The sequence below is a fragment of the Amblyomma maculatum genome, chromosome 1 (assembly GCF_055883805.1).
Source record: "Amblyomma maculatum isolate TAMU_Amacu chromosome 1, ASM5588380v1, whole genome shotgun sequence".
Lineage (NCBI taxonomy): Eukaryota > Metazoa > Arthropoda > Arachnida > Ixodida > Ixodidae > Amblyomma > Amblyomma maculatum.
The window spans coordinates 370541672-370565568 of record NC_139344.1 but is presented as its reverse complement, the minus strand read 5'-3'; the positions used below and the strand labels follow the sequence as shown (position 1 = coordinate 370565568).

The 23897-nt window shown below is 45.9% G+C and overlaps 1 protein-coding gene and 1 long non-coding RNA gene across 2 annotated transcripts in view; both read right to left on the bottom strand.

Moving 5' to 3' along the window:
- Nucleotides 1-1057, bottom strand: part of LOC146208187 (putative chitinase 2) — a 7255-nt gene extending 6198 nt beyond the window's left edge. Inside the window, exon 1 of the mRNA XM_084578157.1 lies at nucleotides 131-1057. Within this exon, the coding sequence (XP_084434283.1) occupies nucleotides 131-1057 (927 nt within the window). The remainder of the gene's footprint in view (nucleotides 1-130) is intronic.
- Nucleotides 1058-10046: 8989 nt separating this feature from the next.
- Nucleotides 10047-23526, bottom strand: LOC146208186 (uncharacterized). The gene is made up of 3 exons (XR_014704659.1): nucleotides 23418-23526; nucleotides 21393-21527; nucleotides 10047-12987 (listed from the first exon to the last, which is right to left on the bottom strand). It is a non-coding gene; the product is annotated as an uncharacterized LOC146208186 (long non-coding RNA).
- Between the last annotated feature and the right edge of the window lie 371 nt (nucleotides 23527-23897).

Genomic DNA, 23897 nt, shown 5'->3' with positions numbered 1-23897 from the left:
AAACAAAGCTAGTCGAAATAAAGCTCAACCACATCCTAATGGTCTCGCAGCCCACCATTAATTGAGACAATCAATCCGCGACAACAGTTAGAAAGTGCTAACACAGACAAGGCATAAAAAAGTTGCGAACCTCGAAAGAGATGGAGAAGCAAATCCTGGCTGTAGGAGCGAGCGCTTTCAGGGCGAAAAAGACGGGCGCAACAGCATGGCCGGGACAGTCGTACTGGTAAGGCTTCCAGTTTTTCCGCCTCTCTGACCTCAGGAGCAGGAAATCCGCGACCTCACTCGCCGCACGCAGGTCGAGGCTCTTGCTGAGGTCGCTCAACTCCCCCGGCACCGTCACCGTCAGCATTAAGCGAGACTCGAAGCGGCCTTTCAGAGACCTCAGTAGCGCAGCATAATTGGCCAAGTCGGACTCGGCACCGCAAGGTCCTCCAGCGAACGGCCAGTCCAGGTTGAGGCCGTCGAACTTGTGGCTCGTGAGCCATCTGTACGCGGCCTCCCTGAATCTTCCCACCTTGACTTCGCTTTGAATGGTGTCTGAAAACTCGGCCGTCTCTGGTTCACTCACGGACACGGTCAGGAGGACCCTGAGGTGCGTCCAGACACGCCTCATGTTGGCGGCGATGGTGAAACCCTGGTACACCTCATCGAACAGCTTGTCTCGGCTCGCGATGGCGCCGGACGAGTACTTCGCCGAGTGGTACAGAAGGTGCGTGCAAAGAGAGTGCGGGACCGTGCCGAGCCTGTAGCGGAGATTCGTGAACTCCCGATAGCCGGTGTTGCGGAAGATACAGAAGATGGGCACTCTGCTCGGATCCACGTCCCGGCTCCGGTTTGAGTGGAGCAGGTGGTAGGGAACGTACCTGAGCCGATTCTTATCCTCCGGCCGGTAGCAGTTGGCAAGCCTGTTACTACTGCGCTCGTTCGAGGTCGACGGCGAAGTGGAAGCTTTGCCCCAGGGGACGAAGAAGAGGGTGGCGAGAAGAGCGAACTGGCCGGCCAGCATGAACGTCGACAGGACGGGGACCCATAGCGGACAGCCGGCGAAGCGCATCGCCCGTCTTGATGCGGAGGGCTGCGATGGACATATGCAGCGGCAACGGCAGTGCCCATGGGGCGATAACCGGCGCCTGGTGTCGTTAAGATTTTCCGCCGAAGGGAGCAGAGAAAGCGGAGACACCGACATTGGGCTTCTTTTTCTTCTTCTACTTCCACACCTATGCTTGCAGGCCGCAGTTGATGAAGAGCGAAGCTAAGGATTCTGACCACACTAACGAAGTGATCTAATTGGCCAGTACAAATTTAGAAACTGTGTCGGGGACGCAAAAGTCTATACAGAGGAAAATACTACCGCAAAAGACATCTATGAAGAACCTGACGACGCGCCGCACTCTGCCGTTACTGCGCTCAGCCCCTCTTCACCTGCTCCCGCTCCCCCCTCTACAGACTTGTTCCTCCGTTTCATCGACGCCGATCTTCCTCCAGCGCAGCGCACTCGGTTTTTGAACCTACTACATCCCTTTCGCAACTCCTAGTTTTTTGGATTAAACTTTACAATCACACATCGCATCGACACCGATTCAGCCCTCTCTCTCTCTCTCTCTCTCTCTCTCTCTCTATATATATATATATATATATATATATATATAGAGAGAGAGAGAGAGAGAGAGAGAGACAGAGAGACAGAGAGAGGGCTGCATCGACACCGATTTAGCTCTCTCTCTCTCTCTCTCTCTATATATATATATATATATATATATATATATATATATATATATATATATATACATATACATACGGAGAGCACCACAATCGCGGCGCACAAATGCACTAGTCACGTGGTATTATTTGTATTTCGCGGGCTTTCTTTTGAGCCCAGAAAAAAGATACACGTGAGACTTTCTTCATCGCAATTAATGGAATGGGGATTTCTGAAGGTGCTCTACAAGTTTCCAATTCACCTGTTTGGTCTAAAGTCGATATTTAATCAATTAAAAAATTTACATAATTAGCTAATTAAGTAATTGCAAAACAAAACATCGCCTGTAGTGCGCAAGGAGGCTGGCAGTTGAACGCAATTGGTTTCACTGACCTACCTCAAATGTATTATTTTGTATCCCTTGGTTCAAGTTAGTTCGGACACCCGGTGTGTGTGTGTGTGTGTGTGTGTGTGTGTGTGTGTGTGTGTGTGTGCGTGCGTGCGTGCGCGCGCGCGCGCGCGTGTGTGTGTGTGTGTGTGTGTGTGTGTGTGTGTGTGTGTGTGTGTGTGTGTGTGTGTGTGTGTGTGTGTGTGTGTGTGTGTGTGTGTGTGTGTGTGTGTGTGTGTGTGTGTGTGTGTGTGTGTGTGTGTGTGTGTGTGTGTGTGTGTGTGTGTGTGTGTGTGTGTGTGTGTGTTCAGTTCAGTCGTGTCCGACTATTCGTGACCCTATCACGCAACGCTTTCCGGTCTCTCACTAGAGAGTTTTAGCATACCGTGATCCGCGATCCGCTACTGGGATCCGCCACCGCGCGTTCCACTGCGCATGCCCGAACCCCCCTTGAAGCCGACAGATGGCGCCACATACTGGATGTCTTTAGATGTCGGCACAGAGACCTGCCGCGTCTGGACCAATCAGATTGACCGCCCCGCCCACGCGCGGTAGAGAGCCACGGTGGCGGATCGCGGATCACGGTAAGCTAAATGTCTCTACTATCTTCATAACATCACATAACTTTATCTGCAGCGCCTCGAGGATGCCATTTAGCCATCGCGTTCGCTGCCTACCCCTTCTCCGGTGACCCTCAACCTTTCCCAACATCAAATCTTTCTCCAGAGACTCCTCTCTTCTCATCAGATGACCAAAGTAGCTGAGTTTTAACTTTATAATTTGACCCTCCAATGAGCAGTCAGGGTTTATTGTCGACAATATCGACTGATTTGATCTTCTGGCCGTCCAGGGAACTCTCAAGAGTCTCTGCCAGCACCACAATTCAAACGCGTCAATTCTTCGGCGGTCAGCCTTCTTCACAGTCCAACTCTCGCATCCATACATCACAACTGGAAAGACCATAGCACGAGTTATACGGATCTTGGTTGGCAGTGTAATGTCTCTGCTCTTTACTAGGCGGTCAGAAGCAGGCGTCTCCTAATTTCATGGCTGCAGTATCCTTCCGGGGTAATCTTGGAGCCCAAGAAGAGAAAATTTGTCACAGCTTCCACTTCTTGTCCCTTGATGCTCTAGGAAGTTTAATCCAAAAAACTGATCAGAGTCAAAGGAGGAGCGAAAGAGATGTAGTAGGTTCAAGCTGAGTGCGCTGCGCTGGATGGTGGTGGTGGTGAAAAACTTTATATTTGGGAGCCTTAAGGGATTACATTCTAATGACGGGTCGGCTCTTGGCTGCGTGTTGTGGCCGGAAGCTGGTGCTTCCCAGCGACACCCAAAGCCCAGTCTGTCAGCCGCTTTTGAACGGCCGGGTCAGAGCTGGACACCGCAGCCTCCCATCGCTCGAGGTCGGAGAGTTGCCAAGTGGCTGGAGGGTGGAATTCCGAGCATTTGATCATAATATGCTCAAAATCAGCTTTAGGTGCCCCACACAGGGTGCACTGCGGCGAGAACAGTCCTGGATGGATCAAAGATAAGAAAGCGGGGGATGGGAATGTGCGGGACTGAAGCTGGCGCCACGTCACCTGTTGTAGCTTAGTCATAGATTTATGAGGAGGAGGGTAGATGGTTCGTTGATCACGGTAATGGAGAGAGATTTCGTGATAGGATACCATGCGCTCGCGAGCATCTCCCCAGGCAGTGGCAGTCCCTGCTCGGCTGACGTATCCTCGAGCAAAAGAGTGAGCTGCTTCGTTGCCTGGGTGACCCGTGTGAGCGGGCACCCATATTAGTTGAATAGGGTGTTCGGGTGGGGAGAGGGAGGCGAGGAACCGGAAGGCTGGGGTAGAGATCCGACCGCTCGGCGTCGATGAAACGGAGGAACAAGTCTGTAGAGGGGGGAGCGGGAGCAGGTGAAGAGGGGCTGAGCGCAGTAACGGCAGAGTGCGGCGCGTCGTCAGACGCCATGATCTTTGTCTTTTTAATGTTCAGTTTAAGCCCAGGCTTTTCACTCTCTTCTTGTATGCGCATCAGAAGTCTCTTGAGTTCCACTTCACTTTCTGCCATTGAAGTGGTATTATCCGCATATCCAATGTTGTTGATACGTTTCCCAGCAATCTTCACTCCAGCTCGTCCAGACCGGCCTTCCTCATGATGCACTCAGCATATAGGTTAAATAGGCAGGGCGACAGTATGCAGCCTTGTCTCACCCCTTTCTCAATCGGAAACCAATCAGTAAGACCATGCTCAGTTCTGACTGTGGCCTCTTGCCCTTCATAGAAGTTCCTGAAGAGACAGATGAGGTGAATTGGAACTCCCATCTCTTGGAGAGCTTGCCACAATCTGCTGTGATCTACGCAGTCAAACGCTTTCGCATAATCAATAAAGCAGAAGTAAATGGGTTTCTGGAACTCTTGCTATTTCCATGATCCAGCGAAGGTTGGCAATCTGGTCTCTAGTTCCTCTGCCCTTTGCCCTTTCGAAACCCAGCTTGCACGTCCTATATATATATATATATATAAAAGTGAAAAATTGCTTCATACTGTTTCCAAGTTTATTTGTAGTCGACGTTTCGGCAGGAGCCCTGCCTTTCTCAGGGCTTGAGAAAGGCAGGGCTCCTGCCGAAACGTCGACTACAAATAAACTTGGAAACAGTATGAAGCAATTTTTCACTTTTATGTAACCTCTAGCAACCAAGTACGTAATATATATATATATATATATATATATATATATATATATATATATTGTAGTATCACACCAACGCTCGGTGACTGTCGACGGTGACAAAGACGACGAACGTATGTCGACAGGCGCGTGCTACGGAGACGACGGCAGACAAAAAAGAAGACGCAATAGATTGACGCGCTAATTAAATGGTCGACCAAAACACCGACCTGAGCTTGAACGTACCCTTACATTTGGAGGAGGAGGTGGAGGTTATATATATATATTCATAGTTCCGTGGTTGTCCTGCTATCGGCTTGTGGTATTTTTACCTGTGGCTTTCTGCGGTCGGTACCCTGAGCATGTGCGCGGAAGCTATCAGGTCATGTGATGTGTATAAATATGTTTTTTAATAAGAAATGCAGTTGCGAGTTAGCGCCCATTTGTGCAGTTCCCTTGTTATTCTGCCCCCCCCCCCCCCCCCCCCCCATCATTTTGGCTGTTTTTCATCCGAAAATGTATTCCCCTCTACCTCTTCCGCTCGCTGCCGCTTCAACACGCAAGTTGCAACTTACCTCTGTGCCTTGGGTGGGCTGGAGCGTTGCGTTCTCATTCTCTCAGCAGCTGTAGCGATCCTTTCGTCAATTTGCTACACGTGTCGATTTGCCGAATTGTATGGAGCCGCGCTCGAACAGCTAGCCTCCTCAGCCCCTCTTGTAGTCCTGCACGGAATCGCGTCAGCTAGGTTCCCTCGCCAATAGAGACTATCGCATTAAAACATGGCATTTATCCATCATCTCAGTCCACGCTTGTGGGATGCACAAAGTCATCCCAATGCTCAAGTCACATGGTTGCGACCTCACTCAGACCTCTCCAAAACTCCTGACCGATTCAAAACCAACCCCCCCCCCCCCCCCTTCTTTTCCTCACCCCCTAATATTTGCTTTTTTTTCTTTTTCAACTTTCTCCATTCCAACCATGTCCGCTCTCGTGCGTTAATCCCGTTAAATGCAGAAGTTTCTATTTCCACCACTAGGTGTGCTTCCTTGTTATGATGTCAAAATTCTCATCTGAGCCTCGACGTTTCTCTACGGTAAGATCAGGCCTAGAGAGAAGTCGGTTAAGTAATTTCCACGCCACTTTGAGTAAATACGAAGCCATTCTTCCGTTTCTAAACTCATATTTAGCACGCTGCATTTCTATGCACTTCAAGTACCCCTGGCGCTAGTGGCGCAGACTCTTATTTCGCTGTGGCGCCGACCGCCGCTTCATTTGGTCAAGGAGAGTGTAATCACGCTATATCCCATTTCTAACACTAGACACCATGAAGTATGATAAAACACTGATGAAATTTCTTGTAACGCACCGTATTTTAAAGGGTCACAGCGCAGCAGTGCGCCACTACACTGCGATGCCGACTTGCACTGCAAGCAGTGACTTTTTCTTGTTACTTTTGAAAATTCGAAAACCTAGCCACACTAGCTTTTTTTTTTCTTTTACTACCCTTCCTAGCTTTTACTAAATTGTCTCGATATAATTATACACGGATCAGACGAAGTGAGCGCATGCAGGCACTAGGTTCTTCGCCCAAAACGGAAGAAAACAAACTTCACACGCAAAAAAAAAAAAAAATAAAAAACATTAGAGGGGGTCTCAGATGTCTTCAAGAGGAGAATGGCGAAAGCCTACCCTTCCTATCCTATAATTTGCCTCCTATCATTAGCCTCTCGTCGGCATTCGTTGCAGTGCTACATATAATTTAATTGGTTTACAGGAAAGGAAAGGCGCAGTATCTATCAAACTTTTTAGTTGTTGTGGCCGTAGGAAGAAGGAAAAGAAAGTGCACGGGCCTGCTACTGGCTCTGTAGCTGAGCCACCTCCGCTGCCTAAACTGATTTATTTATATTTTTATTTATAGAAAGGGAAAGGCGCGGTAACTGTCTCACTTGTTTTCTGTGGACACCGCAACCGCGCCGTAAGGGAAGGGAGGAAGGTGGGAGTGAAAGTGGAAAGAGGGAAAGAGGAGCCGTAGTGGAGGGCTACGGAGTAATTTCGACCACCTGGGGATCTTTAACGTGCGCTGACATCGCACAGCACGCGGACGCCTCTTCGTTTCGCCTCCATCGAAACGCAGCCGCCGAGGTCGGGTTCGAACCCGGGTACTCCGGCACAGTGGTCGGGCGTCTTACCACTGCACCACCCCGGCGGGGCACCTCCGCTGCCTAGTGCAGACAGAAGAGAAAATAGAGAAGAAAGGAAATAGAAGGAGAAAGACGCGCGCCGCAACAGCCGTCGTCCACCACCGAAGCAATGACGGGTGCAATGACGGCCTACAACAGATAAAATTCGGTGGCTGGATAGCCCACGCCGCAAGCGGCGTTGACCTACCGTCCTAGTTGTTGGTGATAACATAGTTCTGAAGATGCCTGGTAAATAAACGGCCACTTACTAAACACGTCTTATTGCCTAAAGAAAAAATATCACTCTAAAATACCTTTCATCTTTCTCTTAATTTATATTAGTGCTATTTTCTTTTTTTAAGCTTTAATATTTTTGTTTACATATCATAAATACAATGTGTTTACGAATACCACTAAACTTGATTTCATGCGAAATCCAAAGCCTTCCATGAACATTGCATCATCTTCTGCTCTTTCCATCTTTTAAGAGGCAACAGATGAGAAATGAGGCGCCAGTCAAGCACTTCAAAATCCCGCCTCCACTTCTTGGCACCACAGCCTTGTATTGCAAATGTTTGGCCGTTTCTTTCCTTCCCTATTTCTCGCTATACTTTTCCTCTCTCTTATACTTTCTGAACGGATCGCGCTGCCTTCCTTCCATGTTTGTAGCCAGCTTTAATTTTTTTTTGTATGCTTTCCCTCATGGCTCCAAGGCCTACGTAAAGTTGGCTTCTCCCAAGCGTTGGTGAGCCTGGTGGTAAAGCCAATAAAGGAATCATTAGTTGTTAGTACTTACTTTCTGTCTATAAACAAACATTCGCCTCATGATCCTAAGTAACGTGCCTGCGACGATGTCAGTCCGTGGGAAGTATGTCGCCCAGGCCAGACGAACTTTATTTTATCACATCTATTTTATCGAAAATGTTTACTGTAAAAGGGCAAAAATGTACACTCATCTATGGAAGATGAACTGGGACTTCATTTTCACTTTACTATTCCCGAGTTTTTAATATCCGAGCTTACTATACCGGGGTTATCATTGAAAAAAAAAAATTGAAAAGAGCTGCAACGTTTGGCAAAGCATATTTGGGAACAAATATGTGCACATGTCATGGTTGAGATATAAGGTAGCCTTCTTTTTTCTTGAAATAGAATTACCCAAAATACAAAAGGAAACCTATTCCTATCACACAGGATGGCCTACGTATAGGTGTGACCAAAGAAAGTCCACCTGTAACTATCACAGAACACGAACTGGTGGATGAACTGCTACAGCTTTTGTGGCAACAAGTGGTAAGAAGGCAAACAGTAGAAAGAAAGAGAATTAGTCAAAAAATATCTGCATTATTCAACGGCTGGGCGAGCTACTTACCATGAAGTTCAAAGAGGAAACTGGGCAGGAACTTGCAAGCAAGCACTGCCCATTCTACCTGTACACGTAACTATATAATCAAATAAGGCTTAACAACAAAGGTTAGTCACACAAGGTCCCGACTAGATGTGAGGAAAATATGACAAACCATGAAGGGAGAAGGAGACAGCAAAGTTACAGAAAGAAGATAGGAAAGTGAGATGGTATGAAGGGTAAGAGAAGCCAACTACCAGTTTCCCTTGGTCGAATCAGCCAGGAGGTCCTACGTAGAAGAGCCTTAAAGGGACAGTCTACTGCCGGAAATGAGTATAAAAATAGTACAGTAGAACGCGGATATATCGAACTCGAAGGAGATCGCGAAATAGTTCGATATATCGATAATTCAATATACAGAAATCGGCCTGGGACGGCACTTACGATGCGAAAAAACGATACCGTATTTGTCGCCTAATCAACCCACTCGCATAATGAACCCACCCTCCACTGTTGCACCCGAGAATTTGGAAGAAAAAAAAAAGCGTTAAGGCCAGCTCGCTCACAAGCGATTGAGCTATCTCAGCGACGAGCGGCAGCGACAGAGCGAAAAATTTCCAACTTGTTGGAACTACGTCCCTCTCGCCGCTCGAGCCACCGCGGCAGCTCAAAACAAGGTTTCTGTGTCGCCGCGGCGAGGCGTTTTCGCTTGCATGTCGATGGCGCGAGTCACTCCGTTTCAGTAGCCTCATCCACAGCTCGTTTCTTGGAGCGTGCCAAGATGCTGCGCAGCGATAACGTCGCGGCGTGTTTATCTTTTGATAGCTCCTGCGGTGGCGGGGAGCGAACTTATGGCTGATTGCACAAGCCTGGTTCGATTTATCACGCCGCGCTTGGGGCGGGCGTAATCCACTGCCACAAAATTGGAAAGCGTGATAGCTAAATGCTGCTTGAAGTGAGAAATGCTAAAAGCCGGTATCATGATCGCAGCAGACTGCATGCTTTCGTAGACTCATACATGCAAAAAACGACTCCCGCAAAAAAAAAAAAAAAAAAAAGAACTGCCGCCGCTTAACATCCCGCAGCCGCCATATCACGCTACGCCGCGCGTACAGCACTACGATAAGAATGAACGACTCTCGCAAAAAAAAAAAAATAATAAATAGAGAGAGAGAGAGAGAGAGAGAGAGAGAGAGAGAGAGAGAGAGAGAGAGAGAGAGAGAGAGAGAGAGAGAGAGAGAGAGATCTGCCGCTAATTGGCGCAGCCACATTAGCCGCGGCGCGCAGAGGGTTCGCAACACGCGCTGGAGAAAGCGTGTTGTGTGTTGTCTGAAAAGGGGCTGAGCTGGCTTGGCGCATGCGTAGCGCTTGCTACTGATAACGAAGGCCAGAAGAGAGGAAGAGGAGAGATAGCTCGGCAAAGGAATGGTCACACCCTTGCGCTTCGCTCTATCGCGTTTTTCCCCTCTCGTTCGCACCGGCTCTCCCTGGTTCATTCACGCACACGGCTTGCAAACGTCACGTGCTGGCGCGCGAGAAACGATAACGCAGATGCGCGCGCCTTTGAGGAATGGGCGTGGCGCTGCCCTAGACCAGCCGTCGCCGAACTGTCCCCTCTCATTCCTTCCGCGCGTGGCTTGAGAACGTCACGTGGCAAACGGCCGAGGGTGATGCGATCGTCTTTGGGGAAGGCACACTTTCCAGTGCGTGGTGCGGAGTTCGATATATCGAACGACCGGTGAAATTGAGTTCGATATACGACACGGCTTTCCTATACTTTTACATGGGATTTTCAAGGGAATATTCCGCGAGTTCGATATAACCAAAATTCGATATATCCGGCTTTGACTTGCAAACGTCACGCATATTTGTATTAGCATATTTTTATAGTTCTCACCATTTGGTGATAGTATTGAGGGAAGAACCTGCGGTTTAACCAAGCATTTATTTTCAAAATTGGTCAAGAAAGTCAGGTTTTAGCAGATGGTGGCGCCATACTGTGCCATTTTGTTGCTATTAAATGGCATCTGTTTGGAGTGTCTGAAGTGAATGTACTACGCTTTATGACTATGCTACAGCGTCATAAAGACATGTTCATATCAACTTAAGACAGCCCATCTCCTTCAGTAAATTTCAGCTAGTTTTATTTGTTAATATCGCGATTTGTTTTTAAAATGTAGTTAAAATAATTTTTTACACAACCAAATACGGTGCCATACTTGTAGTGCCGCTGCCATCAACAGTGCTGCCACAGGCAAAAATAGTTATAGGTATGTGCGGTAGATGTCAGTAGGTTTACTTAGGTTATTTATTGGTTTGACTTAAAGCTGGTTTAGTACTCTCAATTATAGCTTTAGCAAAATCTCTGTATCTTAGTCAATGACACAATCTGCATGCGACTTAGGCGGCCCGGCAGTCGTCGTGTTCATGGAGTCGCACAGAGTTACTATACTAGCTGTATGTCGTGCCCGCAGCATCAGTGTTTGCAGACCGGCTCTACCACTAAGGAAACGAGACTGCCCTATGGAAAAATTTTCAAGTTTTGAATGGTTCTGCAATCTTTCACAGCTCCACAGCTGGGTATTCGTTAATTCGGGTATGGAGCTTTCCAATGAAGCAAGAAAAAAAAATTGTTGAAGCAAGAAAAAAAAATTGTTGAAAAGTGAGCAGACTGTCCCTTTAAAGGTCAAATGTTCATATCAGCCCAACATCCAGGATCCCCTCTTCTCCCGGACACAATAGTGTCATGTGCAGCTAAGCATGGGTCTGTAGAGTTTTAACCTGCTTTAATGGACAGCTGGCTAATGGATGCTGTTCGTATGCTACACTTTTTCCAAATTTGCACAGGAATAAAGCCATCGAATACTAATGAGGGCCTCTTATTGCCTAATGCTCCTCGAACCCAATATGCTTACGGGACTTTGCCTAGCCAAAGTACATATGTATACAGGCAAATACGCTAGAAAAACATTTTTTTCTGCAGCAAAGTTTTAGAGGAGGCTGTAAGACATTTTTTCTGTTGCCATACCATCGCACTTTGGTTGATTCTACAAGGTAAATTCTTCCTTATTGTTCTGGTAGCACGCAAAAATAAAATACAATGCCCATTTGAGTCTGTTTTCAGATTAGCAAAAACTCCTGGAGAGGTGCACATCACAAAAACTCTATTAAACAAGCCCTGAAAAAGAGGAGTTGATGCAGACATATGAGTGTGTTATGTCAGAATTTGTACCACGCAAGTAACTAAAACTATTTAGCGCCAAGCACAGTTATCTTTTATTTTTTATGGTTTTAGCATCCCAAAGTGACTCAGGCTATAAGAGACACCGTAGTGGAGGGCTCCAGAAATTTTCTCCACTTGGGGTTCTTTAACGTGCACTGATATCACATAGTACACAGGTGCCTAGATTTTTGCCTCCATCGAAAAGCGGTCACTGCGGCCAGGATTTGATCCTGCATCATTGGGTTCAGCAGTCGAGCGTCCTAACCATTGAGTCATCGCTGCAGTGTGCAAAGCTGAGAGTTAAAAAATTGTTACATTTAATGGACTATCATTATTCAAATCTACAATTTGTTAAGCACCAATAAAATGTATTCACCATAAAACAGCATAAAGTGTCCTTCGTCAGTGTTTCTAGTATTTTACATGAAAGCAAAAGGTGGCTTACAGTTAGCTTGTCTCGGCATGTTTCAATATGAAGTTATGTGGGAGATGTACATTTTCAATGCAACAATGGCACAGACTACCTTCTTCAGAACGTTTTTGCGAGTGCACATTTCAATTCTCCTAACTTCGACTTCAAGTTTACCAAATGAGTAGCATACATATATGTTGTCTCATTACCGTTAATTCTGATACGAATCAGCATACAGCAGAATTTGATAATGTCATTTAGCTGAGGCTGTTGTTAACATTGCGCATGATGCTAAAGTAGTGGTACAGCAGCATTTCCGCAGTGAGGAACCGTGAGAACACTTAGAGAATGTGTGCAGCAAGACTGTTCTTAATGCTCTTGTTCAATACTTTTCCTATGACAATAGAGAAGGTTTAATATTAAAGAATGAAGATGCATGCATACTGTTTTGAAAGTCCGATTGTGTCCTCCTAATTCCCTCATGCCAGTGTGCTTCCAATGTAAGCAACCATTTTCCAGTCGTCACTATAAATGCCTGTGAAGCTGTTGTAGCTTTCCCCGTGTGCAAGAACCTCTTAAATGACATGCTGTGTTCAAGTTTGTGCTTCATGGAACTATGCAAAAAGTATACTATAGAACTATAGTAGGTCACCCCTTCATGCAGTGTGAGGTAATGTTCGCTATGTTGACAGCCTTGAACTTCTCTCCAAATCCCAAAAACAGTGGCCTAATGGTAAGTCGAGGTTTGTTATCAAATATTATAACAGGAAACTTCATCACAACTGGACAGCTGTTTAAGTAGAGATCTCACTTTAAGAATATGTGCACAAGTAAGAGTGCTTTTAATTATTTGTGCGGGTTAAGTTGTTTCGAAGGCTGCCTATAGGAGCTTTTCATGTGCACTCTGCATGAATCATTCCCAGCCGAAATTCCTCTGTAGTCCATCCGTGAAAGTCCGGCCAAGTTTCCATGTCCTAAGCATTCCTTGCTGGTAGCAGGACAGGAATGACCACAGTGCTCACAAGGTATTCATCAGTCCAACTGTCCGTTGATAGCACTATGCACAAGGCTACAACCTGCAGTGCAAAGAAGACCAATAAGCTCTAGCATGTGCATACAATATTACGGTCACCAAAGTAGACTGAACACAAGAAGGATTTCAGAACTATTTTAGCTCTGAAATTCATTTTTATAATGACAAGTGTAGAGTGAAAATAGCCCCTCTCAGGTGTCCTACTGTACTGAATAAAGTTTCTCAAACGGGTTGAACATAGGCAGACATGAAATCTTTTGGCCAGTTTAGCATCCTATCGCAGACACCTACAAGTCCGCTAGGTGATAGAGACTCCGAAACCTCCAAGCAGTGTTGTATGCTTTTTCCATGTTAAGGAAAAGTAATAGACAATGTTTTTGCACCTGACCACTTCTCGGGCTGTTTTAAAGGAAGACGAGATGATCTGCTGCTGACTATGACTTACTAAAAAATGCACTTTTGAGTCAAGGTAAAACTAATATTTTCCTTTTTTTTTGTTTAACGTCTCTTCCTTAATGAGTGAGGGACTTTCATTATAACACAACTGTTAACTGTAGCTTTAATATGTCCAATGTTTAACATGTCTATAGGGTTTTTCAACAATCGACATGCGGGCCAAAGCATGTGATTGCAAGGAGAGTAAATAAATGCATACTGAAAAAAGCAAAGAAATCACTACCACTCAATTACAGAATGACAGTTGAATCTTAATAATTACGGCTAAATGCAACAAAATTTTTGCTGATGATGGAAATGTACTTTATGACAGTGTATCATAGTGTCTGTGTGTCAAACTGATATGTACTGAAGAATAAATACTGCGTTACTTGCTAGACAGAGGACAGGTGAAAGACAACACACGAATGAAGCGCACATTAATATTGCGCTTCATTCGTGTGTTGTCTTTCACCTGTCCCCTGTCCCCTGTCTAGCAAGTAGCGCAGAATTCCCCAGTATGATCAACCAACTGGCCCCCGTGTTTGCATTGTTGATATGTACCCCACTGCAAACAATTAGTCCAAAAACTAGTCTGTCAAAAGTGAGACTTAAAGTATTTTTACAGATAAAAAGGAAGCTTGATATGTTTTGTTTACTTAAACATATAAGCATTAAACACAGAAAAAAAATTAAGCAGCCACAACTCCTGTGAACTTCCAAAAAAGCATTTCATTCTGCTAGAAGCCCCACTAGCATTTCTTTGCCTATTTCATTATGCACAAGCCAGTTTGCTGCCTGCTTTTTTTTGTGACCAGTGTACCTGCTTCGACTATGTATAAAAAATAAAGAGCAATTTTCAACAATAACATCGGTGTTTCTAAACATAGATGTTATCAATTAAACGCACTGCTGGCACAGCTCATCAAAATCAAAATCAGCAGGCCATCTACCTACCGCTACACAACATTTAGATGTTGTTACATTTCACAGGAAGAAAATTATACTCCCTCGTGTGGCGAAAATTGAAAACTGATGAACTATCCCTTTCCAGCAACACAGTTAGAATTTGCAGGACCAGATGCATCCCACAGGCCGATTGCACCACAAATATGTACAGGCCAAGAGGGCAGGCAGCATATCAAACATCTGGTGATAACCTGCTGCTTTCGGTTTGGTTTATGGGGCATAACAACCCAAGGCAACTCCAGGTATGAGGAATGCTATAGTGAAAGACTCTGGATAATTTCGACCATCTGCTGTTCTCTAATCTGTATTGACATCGCACAGTTCATGAAGTGCCTAGCTAAACAGTCAAGTGGACTAAACACTGAGATTACGTACCTGCTGTCTTCGTTCTTTATACAGTGAAAGCTCGTTAATTCAAACCTTGATAATTCAAATTCTCAGATAATTCGAACTACACTATTTGGACCGGCCAAGCTTTATAGAGATCTGTGTATAAAATTCCGTTAATTCAAACGCCAGTCGGTTCTGCTACGGATAATTCGAACTACGCGCCGCCGCGTCTGGGCGGCTTGGCGCACATCACGCGGCAAAAAAAAGAAGAAGTAAAGAAACATATCCGTGATAGAAAGGCATAATTAGAGGCTATGCACGTCTGAAACGGGGACAGAAAATGGAACCAGGTAAAACCATGGAAGAGTGGGTACAACTTAAGTGGTGCCATGACCGGCACGGCGGCCGGCGGCATTGGAGAGAGGGGACGGCGGCTGCGGCAAGGTCAGTGCATGGCCGTGGCGGCGGCTGCCTGCTCTCTCTTTTGTGCAACCTCCGTAGTTCACAACTAAATAGTAATTAATTCCAGCCCTGTTAATTTGGAAATAGGAACAAGTACTGTCGGCGCGGACCCAGTAAACTCCCATGAAAGGCTATCTCGGACGGACACTATGGGTTAATATTTTTTTTTTTTTTGCGACAGCCATCTATCCTTCCACCCATCAGTCGTCAACGGCAGCACGCTAGTCAGGCGCGATCATGACACTGGCTTTTAGCACCATTCACTTATTCAAAAGCCGCTTGCTGCTATCGCGCGTTCCACTGATTGGAGTGGCAGTTGACGGCGCCCGCCCCAGTCACCCATAGCATGATCATCATCAGCAGCAGCAGCCTGAGTATACCCACTGCAGGGCGAAGGCCTCCCCCACAGTCCAATTAACCCGGTCCTGTGCCAGCTGCATCCACTCGACCCCTGCAAACTTCTTAAACTCATCCGCCCACCTAACTTTCTGCCACCCCCTGCTACGCTTTCCTTCCCTTGAAATCCAGTTTGTTACATTAAGCCACCATCGGGGTTATCCTTTCTTCGCCCTACATGTCTTGCCCATGCCCATTTCTTCTTGATTTTCACTAGAATGTCAGTGACTTGAGTTAATCCATAGCATGATAAAGCGAACATACTGAAAAGGAGGCTTGCACAACCGGACAAGCGCTGGCACTTTGCCAAGTTCACTCCCCCCCCCCATTCTCCTGCTGGAGCTAAAGTCAAAAGGTAAACACACCGTTATCGCTGCTCAACATCTTGGCACACTGCCAAGAAATGTGTTGCGGACCCTGACCACCAAAGCCAAACGAAGGGACGCGCTATAGACTGACGCCTTTTGTTTTTGTTTTTTTTTCAGATTCATAGGCACAAATCGGGGCTGGGTGGGTTCATTATGCCAGTGAGTTCATTATGCAAATAATTACAGTGCATTTACCAATACAAATGGTTCTTGTTTGTTTTTTCAAGGCCATTCAATAATTCGAACATCGGATAATTCGAACGTTTTTTCCCGTCCCGTGAAGTTCGAATTAACAAGCTTTGACAGACTGCAAGCTCCTCTAATCCCACATCATAATTTGAAGCGAATTAGCACTCAGATCTTCCCTGCAGACGCAGTGCCTATTCAGTGAACTAAAGCTTTAACACAAAGGACTACTACCACTAAGACGCAAGCCTTCTCATGATGGCACCAGGATAAAATTGGGTTGCCAACAAGGCATCATGTGTCACATAGTCAGTTGACTTCCACGTGATCCACAAAAATGCGGCCACACTCCCACTACCCAGAGATATGAGCACTTGAATGGATGAGGCTATTTGTTCCAGTGATCACCTTCATGTGATTTTTTGATATGCCAAACTTTTCGCCTTGTGAAAAGAAGCACTTCCTTAGGTTGCAAGCAGAGTATAGAGACACGGGTTCAGCCCTGTATAAAGAACTACCGATTTCATTTCTGCCATGAAGATTTTGTTAAAGAAGTAATATAGACACACAAATTTTGATTGTATGTTTTATTATTTGTAATTGCACATAACGCATCACGTGGTACTATTCACCTGCGTAGAGAATCAAAATGATAAAGGAGCAACTACACCACAGTTTTTTTTTTCATCCCTGTACGGAATTTTGACGTCCTGGTCATCACTTGCATGTTAAAACCAAAACAAGCAAGAGACAAAAAAATTCGATTACAGATTACTGAGTGGTCATAGGTGAACACGATGTGTTAATCCATGGCTCATCACTACTCTAGGGTGAGCTCTCACAGTAAGCCAAATGCAATTATTTGTGGCAATAATGGGATCCTCACGACAATGCACAAAAGAAAAGTTCTGTGAAATGTCAGATAACGCCTGTAACTAACTTCCTTCTTCAACAACACGGTTTATTGAAGATAACACCACGTGCAAGGCAGCTCAAGAAGAGGCCAACCGGACACTGCCACGACTCAGTGCACTCCCTCCACTTGGCACCAAATGCCCCCTTAAATCTTTCTTAAAGCCAATATAGAAGAATTTTTCACTTAAATTGAAAGGGCCAATAGGGCACCAGTGATTATGACATTGTTTACTCATGACCACAGCACACATTCCACGAAGCCATCAAACATTCCCGCACATGGTGACAGGCCCTTGGACTAACATAGGAAAACACTTCACGCAGTCGTGGCCGCAAGAGTAACTGTAGTTCCCCTTCCCTCTCTGTTTCTGCGGCATCTGTTCCCCATCGCGCAACCTGAACTACAACGAACTGAGCCCCTCTTCCGAACCAGAAGGGCCTGCTGTCCACTGTCGACGCCTGAGCCACACAAACCTAACAATACCCTAAACTCCTGGTCGTTCTTTCTGTACGTGGGGTGTTCTAAGAAACATGCACGGTGGGGAAGATAGAGCTACCCGTCTCGTGGGCTGGTAACCTACCATCTCCATGCCAAGAATGTTAGGGGATGCTTACCATACCACAATATATACATGCCCAGCCAATGCACAGGCCGTGGAAAAGAAAAAACAAAGAAAACAACTCACAGCAAGCAATTAAAGAGCCCTCTCCATGCTCTACTGACATTAGCTCGACGCTTACTCTTCATGAAAATACTTTCAAGCATGCAGATACAAGCAATATTTCTTGTTTACATTTGCACGCTGCAATGGTAAGTGGACAAGCAAAATGGTCCCTTTTGCAACTCAAAAGAGCAGTAAGACTGCCTATATAAGAACAATGAGTCCAACATCAACACACTCGATCACAGTCCACAGCAAGCAGATGGCTACGGCCAACGTGAAACGCCTGAGGCAGAGTCAGAGTCGCAGCACAGCCTGGGAAAGGTGTCAACTAATTTATTGAGAAAGCCTGTTCCATGAACAAACCACATGCCCGAATATTAGACACTCTGCTATGCAAATCTGTATCTCACTGAATTAAACGTGGGCCCAATGCTCCTGGCAGTCACCAGCACACTGCTCAAGTACTCGAGGTGTTCTTCTCAGGTTTTTGAGTATAAAACCAAGTCACAACGAGGACAGTGATGTATTTCACTCTCAATACTTGATAGATAAGGTCTGCGACACCACTCATTGGTAAGCTGTCCACTTCTGACATGGCGTCCAGATGGTGGTAGTCAATGCAGAACCTTAACCTTAGGCCTTTCTTTGCTGCACAGGTGCATGTAACCATGCTCCAGTGGGTATGCTGGCCCCCTACACAAACTGCTCAACTTGAAGATCAACCTTGAGCTGGAGTGCAACCGGTAAGCAGTATGTGTGAACCTTAATTGGTTTAGCGCCTGGTACAAGACTTATATTATGTTCTCAAGCAATGCCCTTCCCCTGTCTTTCGGAGAAAATGTTGATTTTGTGTTGGCCTATCACTTAGCCTATCTCCCTGAGGTATTGCTTAGACAGGTATGCAAACTCGAGCAATACCTGTTCAACAGTGTTATTTCCAGTATACTATTCTGGAACATCCTCTATCTCTTCAAACTCCTTGTAAGCCTCGAAAATTATGCTGGCATTATTCACCCCGGCGTAATTCTTCCTTAGTCTGTTGGCGTGAACCTATTGCCCGGGCCCACTCTTGAAATTGACAACATATCTATCGGGTTACTTCTGCTCTATAATGGCCATGGGACTAATTCACTTAGGCTGCATTTGGTTCTCCTTATTCGTATCTGAAGCAAGGACTTCTTCACCTTCACATTAAACAGTGTGACTCATGCCCTTAGATTGTACTTTGCAGCATACGCTTGTTGCATGTTTTACTTGGTCATTTATCCACTCTTCCACTTTGGCTGCCATATTGGTGCCGGAGCTTGGTCAGGTATTCTGATACAGCTTTATCAGACCAGTTGGGGGGATCTGGCTTACAGTCCACGCCTTTTGAATGATACCTAATGGGCCTTGCGGGACTCACTCATACACAATTTCAAACGGGGAAGCTCCCGTGATTTAGCGTGGAACTTCTCCGAACACCCTGAGCACGCATGGAATGAACCAGTCACATCCCCGCACAAGGTCTCTAATTATGCGCCTTCGCATCGCTATGAACGCACCATTACAGCGAATGATGAGTCCAGTGCTCTGAGGGTGATCTGGCATAGGAAACCTTATCTCTATTTCAGAGTGCTGAACTAGTTCTTAGACCAGTGCAGCAGAGAAATTTGTTCCTTGGTTGCAGCAGGTCAACAGAGGGATACCGAACGGCGAGAAAATGTCGAGGAGTGCCTGGCACACTGCCTAAGCTGTCTGTGAGCGCAGTAGTATATCACCTCTTGTCATCGGGAACTTAGGTCGATAACACACAAGGTATGTCGATGTCCCATCGCTGACACTGGCTCGATAGGTTCGTTACAATCTAAGTAAATTGAAAAGGTTCCTGTGATTGACACCTAATGTTTCATTTTTCTTCTTGCAAACTTCTGGTACGTATTACAGGTTTGATAATGGTGCCTCACATCAGTAGTTAGAACATAATCTGCTGCTCGGTGAAGTTCTGCTGACACTGTGTGTCCAACCGCATCCTAAGCGCACCAACATTCCTGTTTCTAGACTCCCTTCGACACCTCGTTCCATCTCCCGATTATGATATCTGTGCCTGAATCAAACTATGCTTTGAATAGTCACCCTCCACACAAGATGCCTACCCAGGTAAGCTATGATACAGAAGCTAACCTGTTCAATGCCTGTGTTAGGGGTTTGCATGTGGCTCTTGCTGTCATCTTAGTGTCCCGGTGGTCGCAACGTGCTTCAAAGCCAAACACTACTTTCAGTCTATTTTACTACTTTACTGCACTTTACCGCTATTTTATCACTACTTTATCACAGCCACAGCATTGTGGAGAATCCTTGTGATCATCCTTAACCAGGTTGCTTTCACTCCCTCCCAAGCACAGCCGGGTCTCTCTAGGCACTTCTACCACCTTTTCAAGGCACCCAGGCCTACTATGTTTGCACGAGCTCCTTAGGTGTCAACCTGTTAAAGAATGTGTGCGGGCACTTCCTCTGACATAATTTGCTCACGAGTAGGGCTCAAAGCTTCTCTAAAGTTTTCACTTTGCAGCTGTCTTTAAAAATCCTTTACCAAAGTTTCACCAAATCTAATTTGGTGATGAACTGTCCCCAGCTTTCAGTCTGTCCTCAAGCATAAAACATCTGCTTGCACTCTTCAGCCCCAGTTTCAGCTTTATAAGCACTAGCCCCTAAATTTAATCAAAAGTCAATACCACGGAGTAAGATGGACAGAGTGCAGACTCCGCTGTTGGGACTAGTGAAATTTTGCTACAGTAGAGAAAGCTTGGTGGCGATTTCGATGAGCGGTGCTCTGATTTAACACCGACAATGGTGAAGCGTGCCGCCGCCTCATCGCCACTCCTGTAGTTCCCTTGTGCAGCTGTGTTCATCGGCTGCTTTGTGTTGGTGCAGTCATGTCGCCTGCATCACTGCCGTCATATATCCCTGATAATCGCATTTGCAGTGCGCGTCAGCAATTGACTGCATCACCGCCCACATATATCCCTAGCAGTCGCGTTTGTCGCCTGCTTTGTCTCTCTGGCTCCTTCATATCTGCGCAGATCCCGATGCAGACGTGTTTCACGTCTCTCTCTCAGTTGTTATGTTCAATGGATAGCCGTGTTTTGAGTATTATGCGTGTTATCATGGTTAAAAAAACTGTGCTGTTCCTCTTTCTTTTCCTTTAAGTTAGTCTGATACACAACCAACAACCAAACACCTCATCGCCTACTCTGCGCTTTCACACTATCAGCATTTAAATAACACTAAACAGTATGTGCTAATCACACGTCTACTGCACCGTCTGCCTTACCATCTGAGTACCGCTGATCTTGTTTTGTGGATTGTCGTCTGCATGCCCCTGTCGACTCATTCTCATGGGTACACGTAGACGATGCACACAAAATATGACAGGGGAAGAGCTTTCTCTTAGATAAATGTACAGGTTGGCATACGTGCCGCGACGACCCGAATTCCACTTGTGCGTTTACCGGCCAGCAGATGACAAGTAAAGCTACCACTCTGTCTGCATTTCGGCTGTTGGTCGCGACGCTCGCACGGTCGCTTGTTCCTGCTATGGGTCTTTGCCCTTCTGCAGCCACCATGCTCTCGGGTCTTTGCCCTTCTGCAGCCACCATGCTCTCCAATTCTACTGCATCAGAGACCACATCACTAGCACTTCCCCTCCTGACATCGCACTTCTGGAGAAAAAAAGGGTCCACCTGTGTACCGCAGACTTCATGCTCACGTGACGTGGTCTTTACACTTTCTGGCCAGCTGATAGCCAAAGAGTCCAACTGGTAGTCACAGCAAGCCCATCACGTCCTCCAGGCTGATGACGTCGCCAGCTGCCAGCGCTGCAGAAAGTGCACACAACATGAGTCCGCCACACTATTGCCTCAGTATTCACTTCTGTCGGTCTCGTTTCTCGGAGCTGCAAAGGAGTTTTGATTCCTGAGGTCGGTCACAAGAATGCCACCTCACTTAGACTGACTACTGGGGCTCAAGTTACTGCTGCCAATCACTTTACAGAGAGCCACTCAGAGGTCACAACACCGGTTAACCTTTTCAAAAGAAACCCAGATGATGACTGCATGGTCAAAGAAAATCCTGCTTCTTTGCCCGCTCGTCCAGGGACACGTTAACTGGTTGCATGGCAGACTTCCTCCTTCAATAATACAGTTTATAAGACAAGACCAGGTGATGAGATGCAGTTCAAAAAGAGGCCAACAAGATAAAGCAGGGACTTGGCACACTGCTTGCTTTTGGCACTAGAGTGCCTCCTTAAATCCACTTGGCCAGCATTCTGGTGGCCATTTTACTAACCAATCAAAACTGAGCTTCTCAGAGCCAATCAGAGAATTTCACTTAAACTGAAAGGGCCAATGGTGCACCAGTACTAGCTAGGTTGTTAATTCCTGAGCACCATGCACATTCCATGAAATCATGAAGCGTTTGCGCACGTGGTTACAGCTCCCTGGACCAACAAAGGAAAAAACTTCTCTAACTTAGAAAACACGAGCATGCAGCCGGGGTCATGCCGGGTCACGAGCACATCGATAAATGCTGGACATTCTGTCCATACACAAGATGTCCTGATGAACGTGCTAACAGTGGCCAAAAGCTTCTGATGTACTCTGAAATATTTCATTTATAAGCAGTGCACAATAATCCACATCTGCCACTGTTTGCATGTTCAGATTACTTCCAACTGTGTCTGCTCACTGTCTCTTTATAAGAAACTTCACACTAGCGACATTTAATCAATGCTGGCTTGCTAAGGCCACGAATGGAGCACAGAGAAAAAGTAGAGAATCACTTATTTTATCTAGCACCAAAAAAGCCCTCATTTTGAGCGCTGGGCATTTTCTTAATGTAGGAGTGCATTTAACAGCAATATTTTCACCCTTCTTTATTCACAAATTTTATCCATCCTGTGTCCATACGTCCAGGCTGTTCTCATGGATCTGCACAAGGTGCAATCTAAACAAACTTCAAAAATTTGTCTCTTTGTGTGTCTTGTAAGTGTTTATGATAATGTCGCTTTGAGCTATGCAAAATATGCAGGGTTTTAAACTGTTGTCTACAATAATAATATCACAAAGGCAGATGGGCATGGCATAAGAAGGGGAACCGCTGAGCTGGAAATGTTAGGAAAAGCAGCTAGACACCATCCAAATCATGTAGCTTCAGAACCTGCAGATGAGCTTCAGCTAAATCACATCGGCTGGATGTGGTAAAGTAACAGTTATGGTACACAATAAGCTGCAAGTCTAAGCTATGTTCGTGCCAACACTAGTGTCCTCCTCCCTTTCGGTGCCTACTTCATCCCTTGCCTAACAGCACTCTTCCATGGGCAGCCTCCATCTCTTGTGCATATTTGGTGACATTGCCTTGGCACGTTTATTACCCACCTGACCAGCTGTCTATCCCATGGGATATGCTTTTTGCAAAATAGATGCGTGTTGCTTATACTCCTGCCGGCCGCAACTGCCCCGAGTTGTACCCGGCACACAAGATGAAAGAATAATTTTCACTCGCCTCCAATACTTTCATCAGCAAACTGTGTTGCTATGGCCCAAGAATAGGAACATGGGTCAGCATGCATGGATTCATGCAGTGGGTATAGTCTAGGCAAAGCATAAATTATGCCTGCCGCAACTTTTCACACTGCTCACTTGTCCGCATCTCATTACTGCCTGGAGTGGACTATCTTGTGCATAAGCATGCTCAGCACAGCTTCTTGCCTGGACTTGGAGGAAAATGGATTCAGTGGCCATCATCCGTTGCACTCGGAATGGTCACCAGCCGGAGGTGTGCTTGCTGGCCAGCTAGCCTGTAAAAAAAAGCGATCACCAAGTCCAAAATCAATGAAACTGTGTGTAAGCTTCACACCTTGTTACTTCTAGTATTTAGGCAGTGTAAGTTGAATGTTTGTTCAGAACACACCAAGAAAGCAATGCGAAAAATAAAAGGCAAGAAAAAGTGAAAGACACTAAACCAATATTAATTTGCTTATGAGATAGCAAATGAAGTAAATGCTTTTGGATTCAGGCACCCCACTGTGTAGCCACTGCCTCTTGTCCGCCAGCGCCTTCCTCTTTCCCAGTGTCAAAAGCTACGGAGTTCAAATGTGTCAGCTCTGTCTACAGCCCAATAAAGTCCTTCCAGAAATTTCAAAGATCTTGTTGTGGATTATTATACCATCGAGGTATGACTGTCTTAAT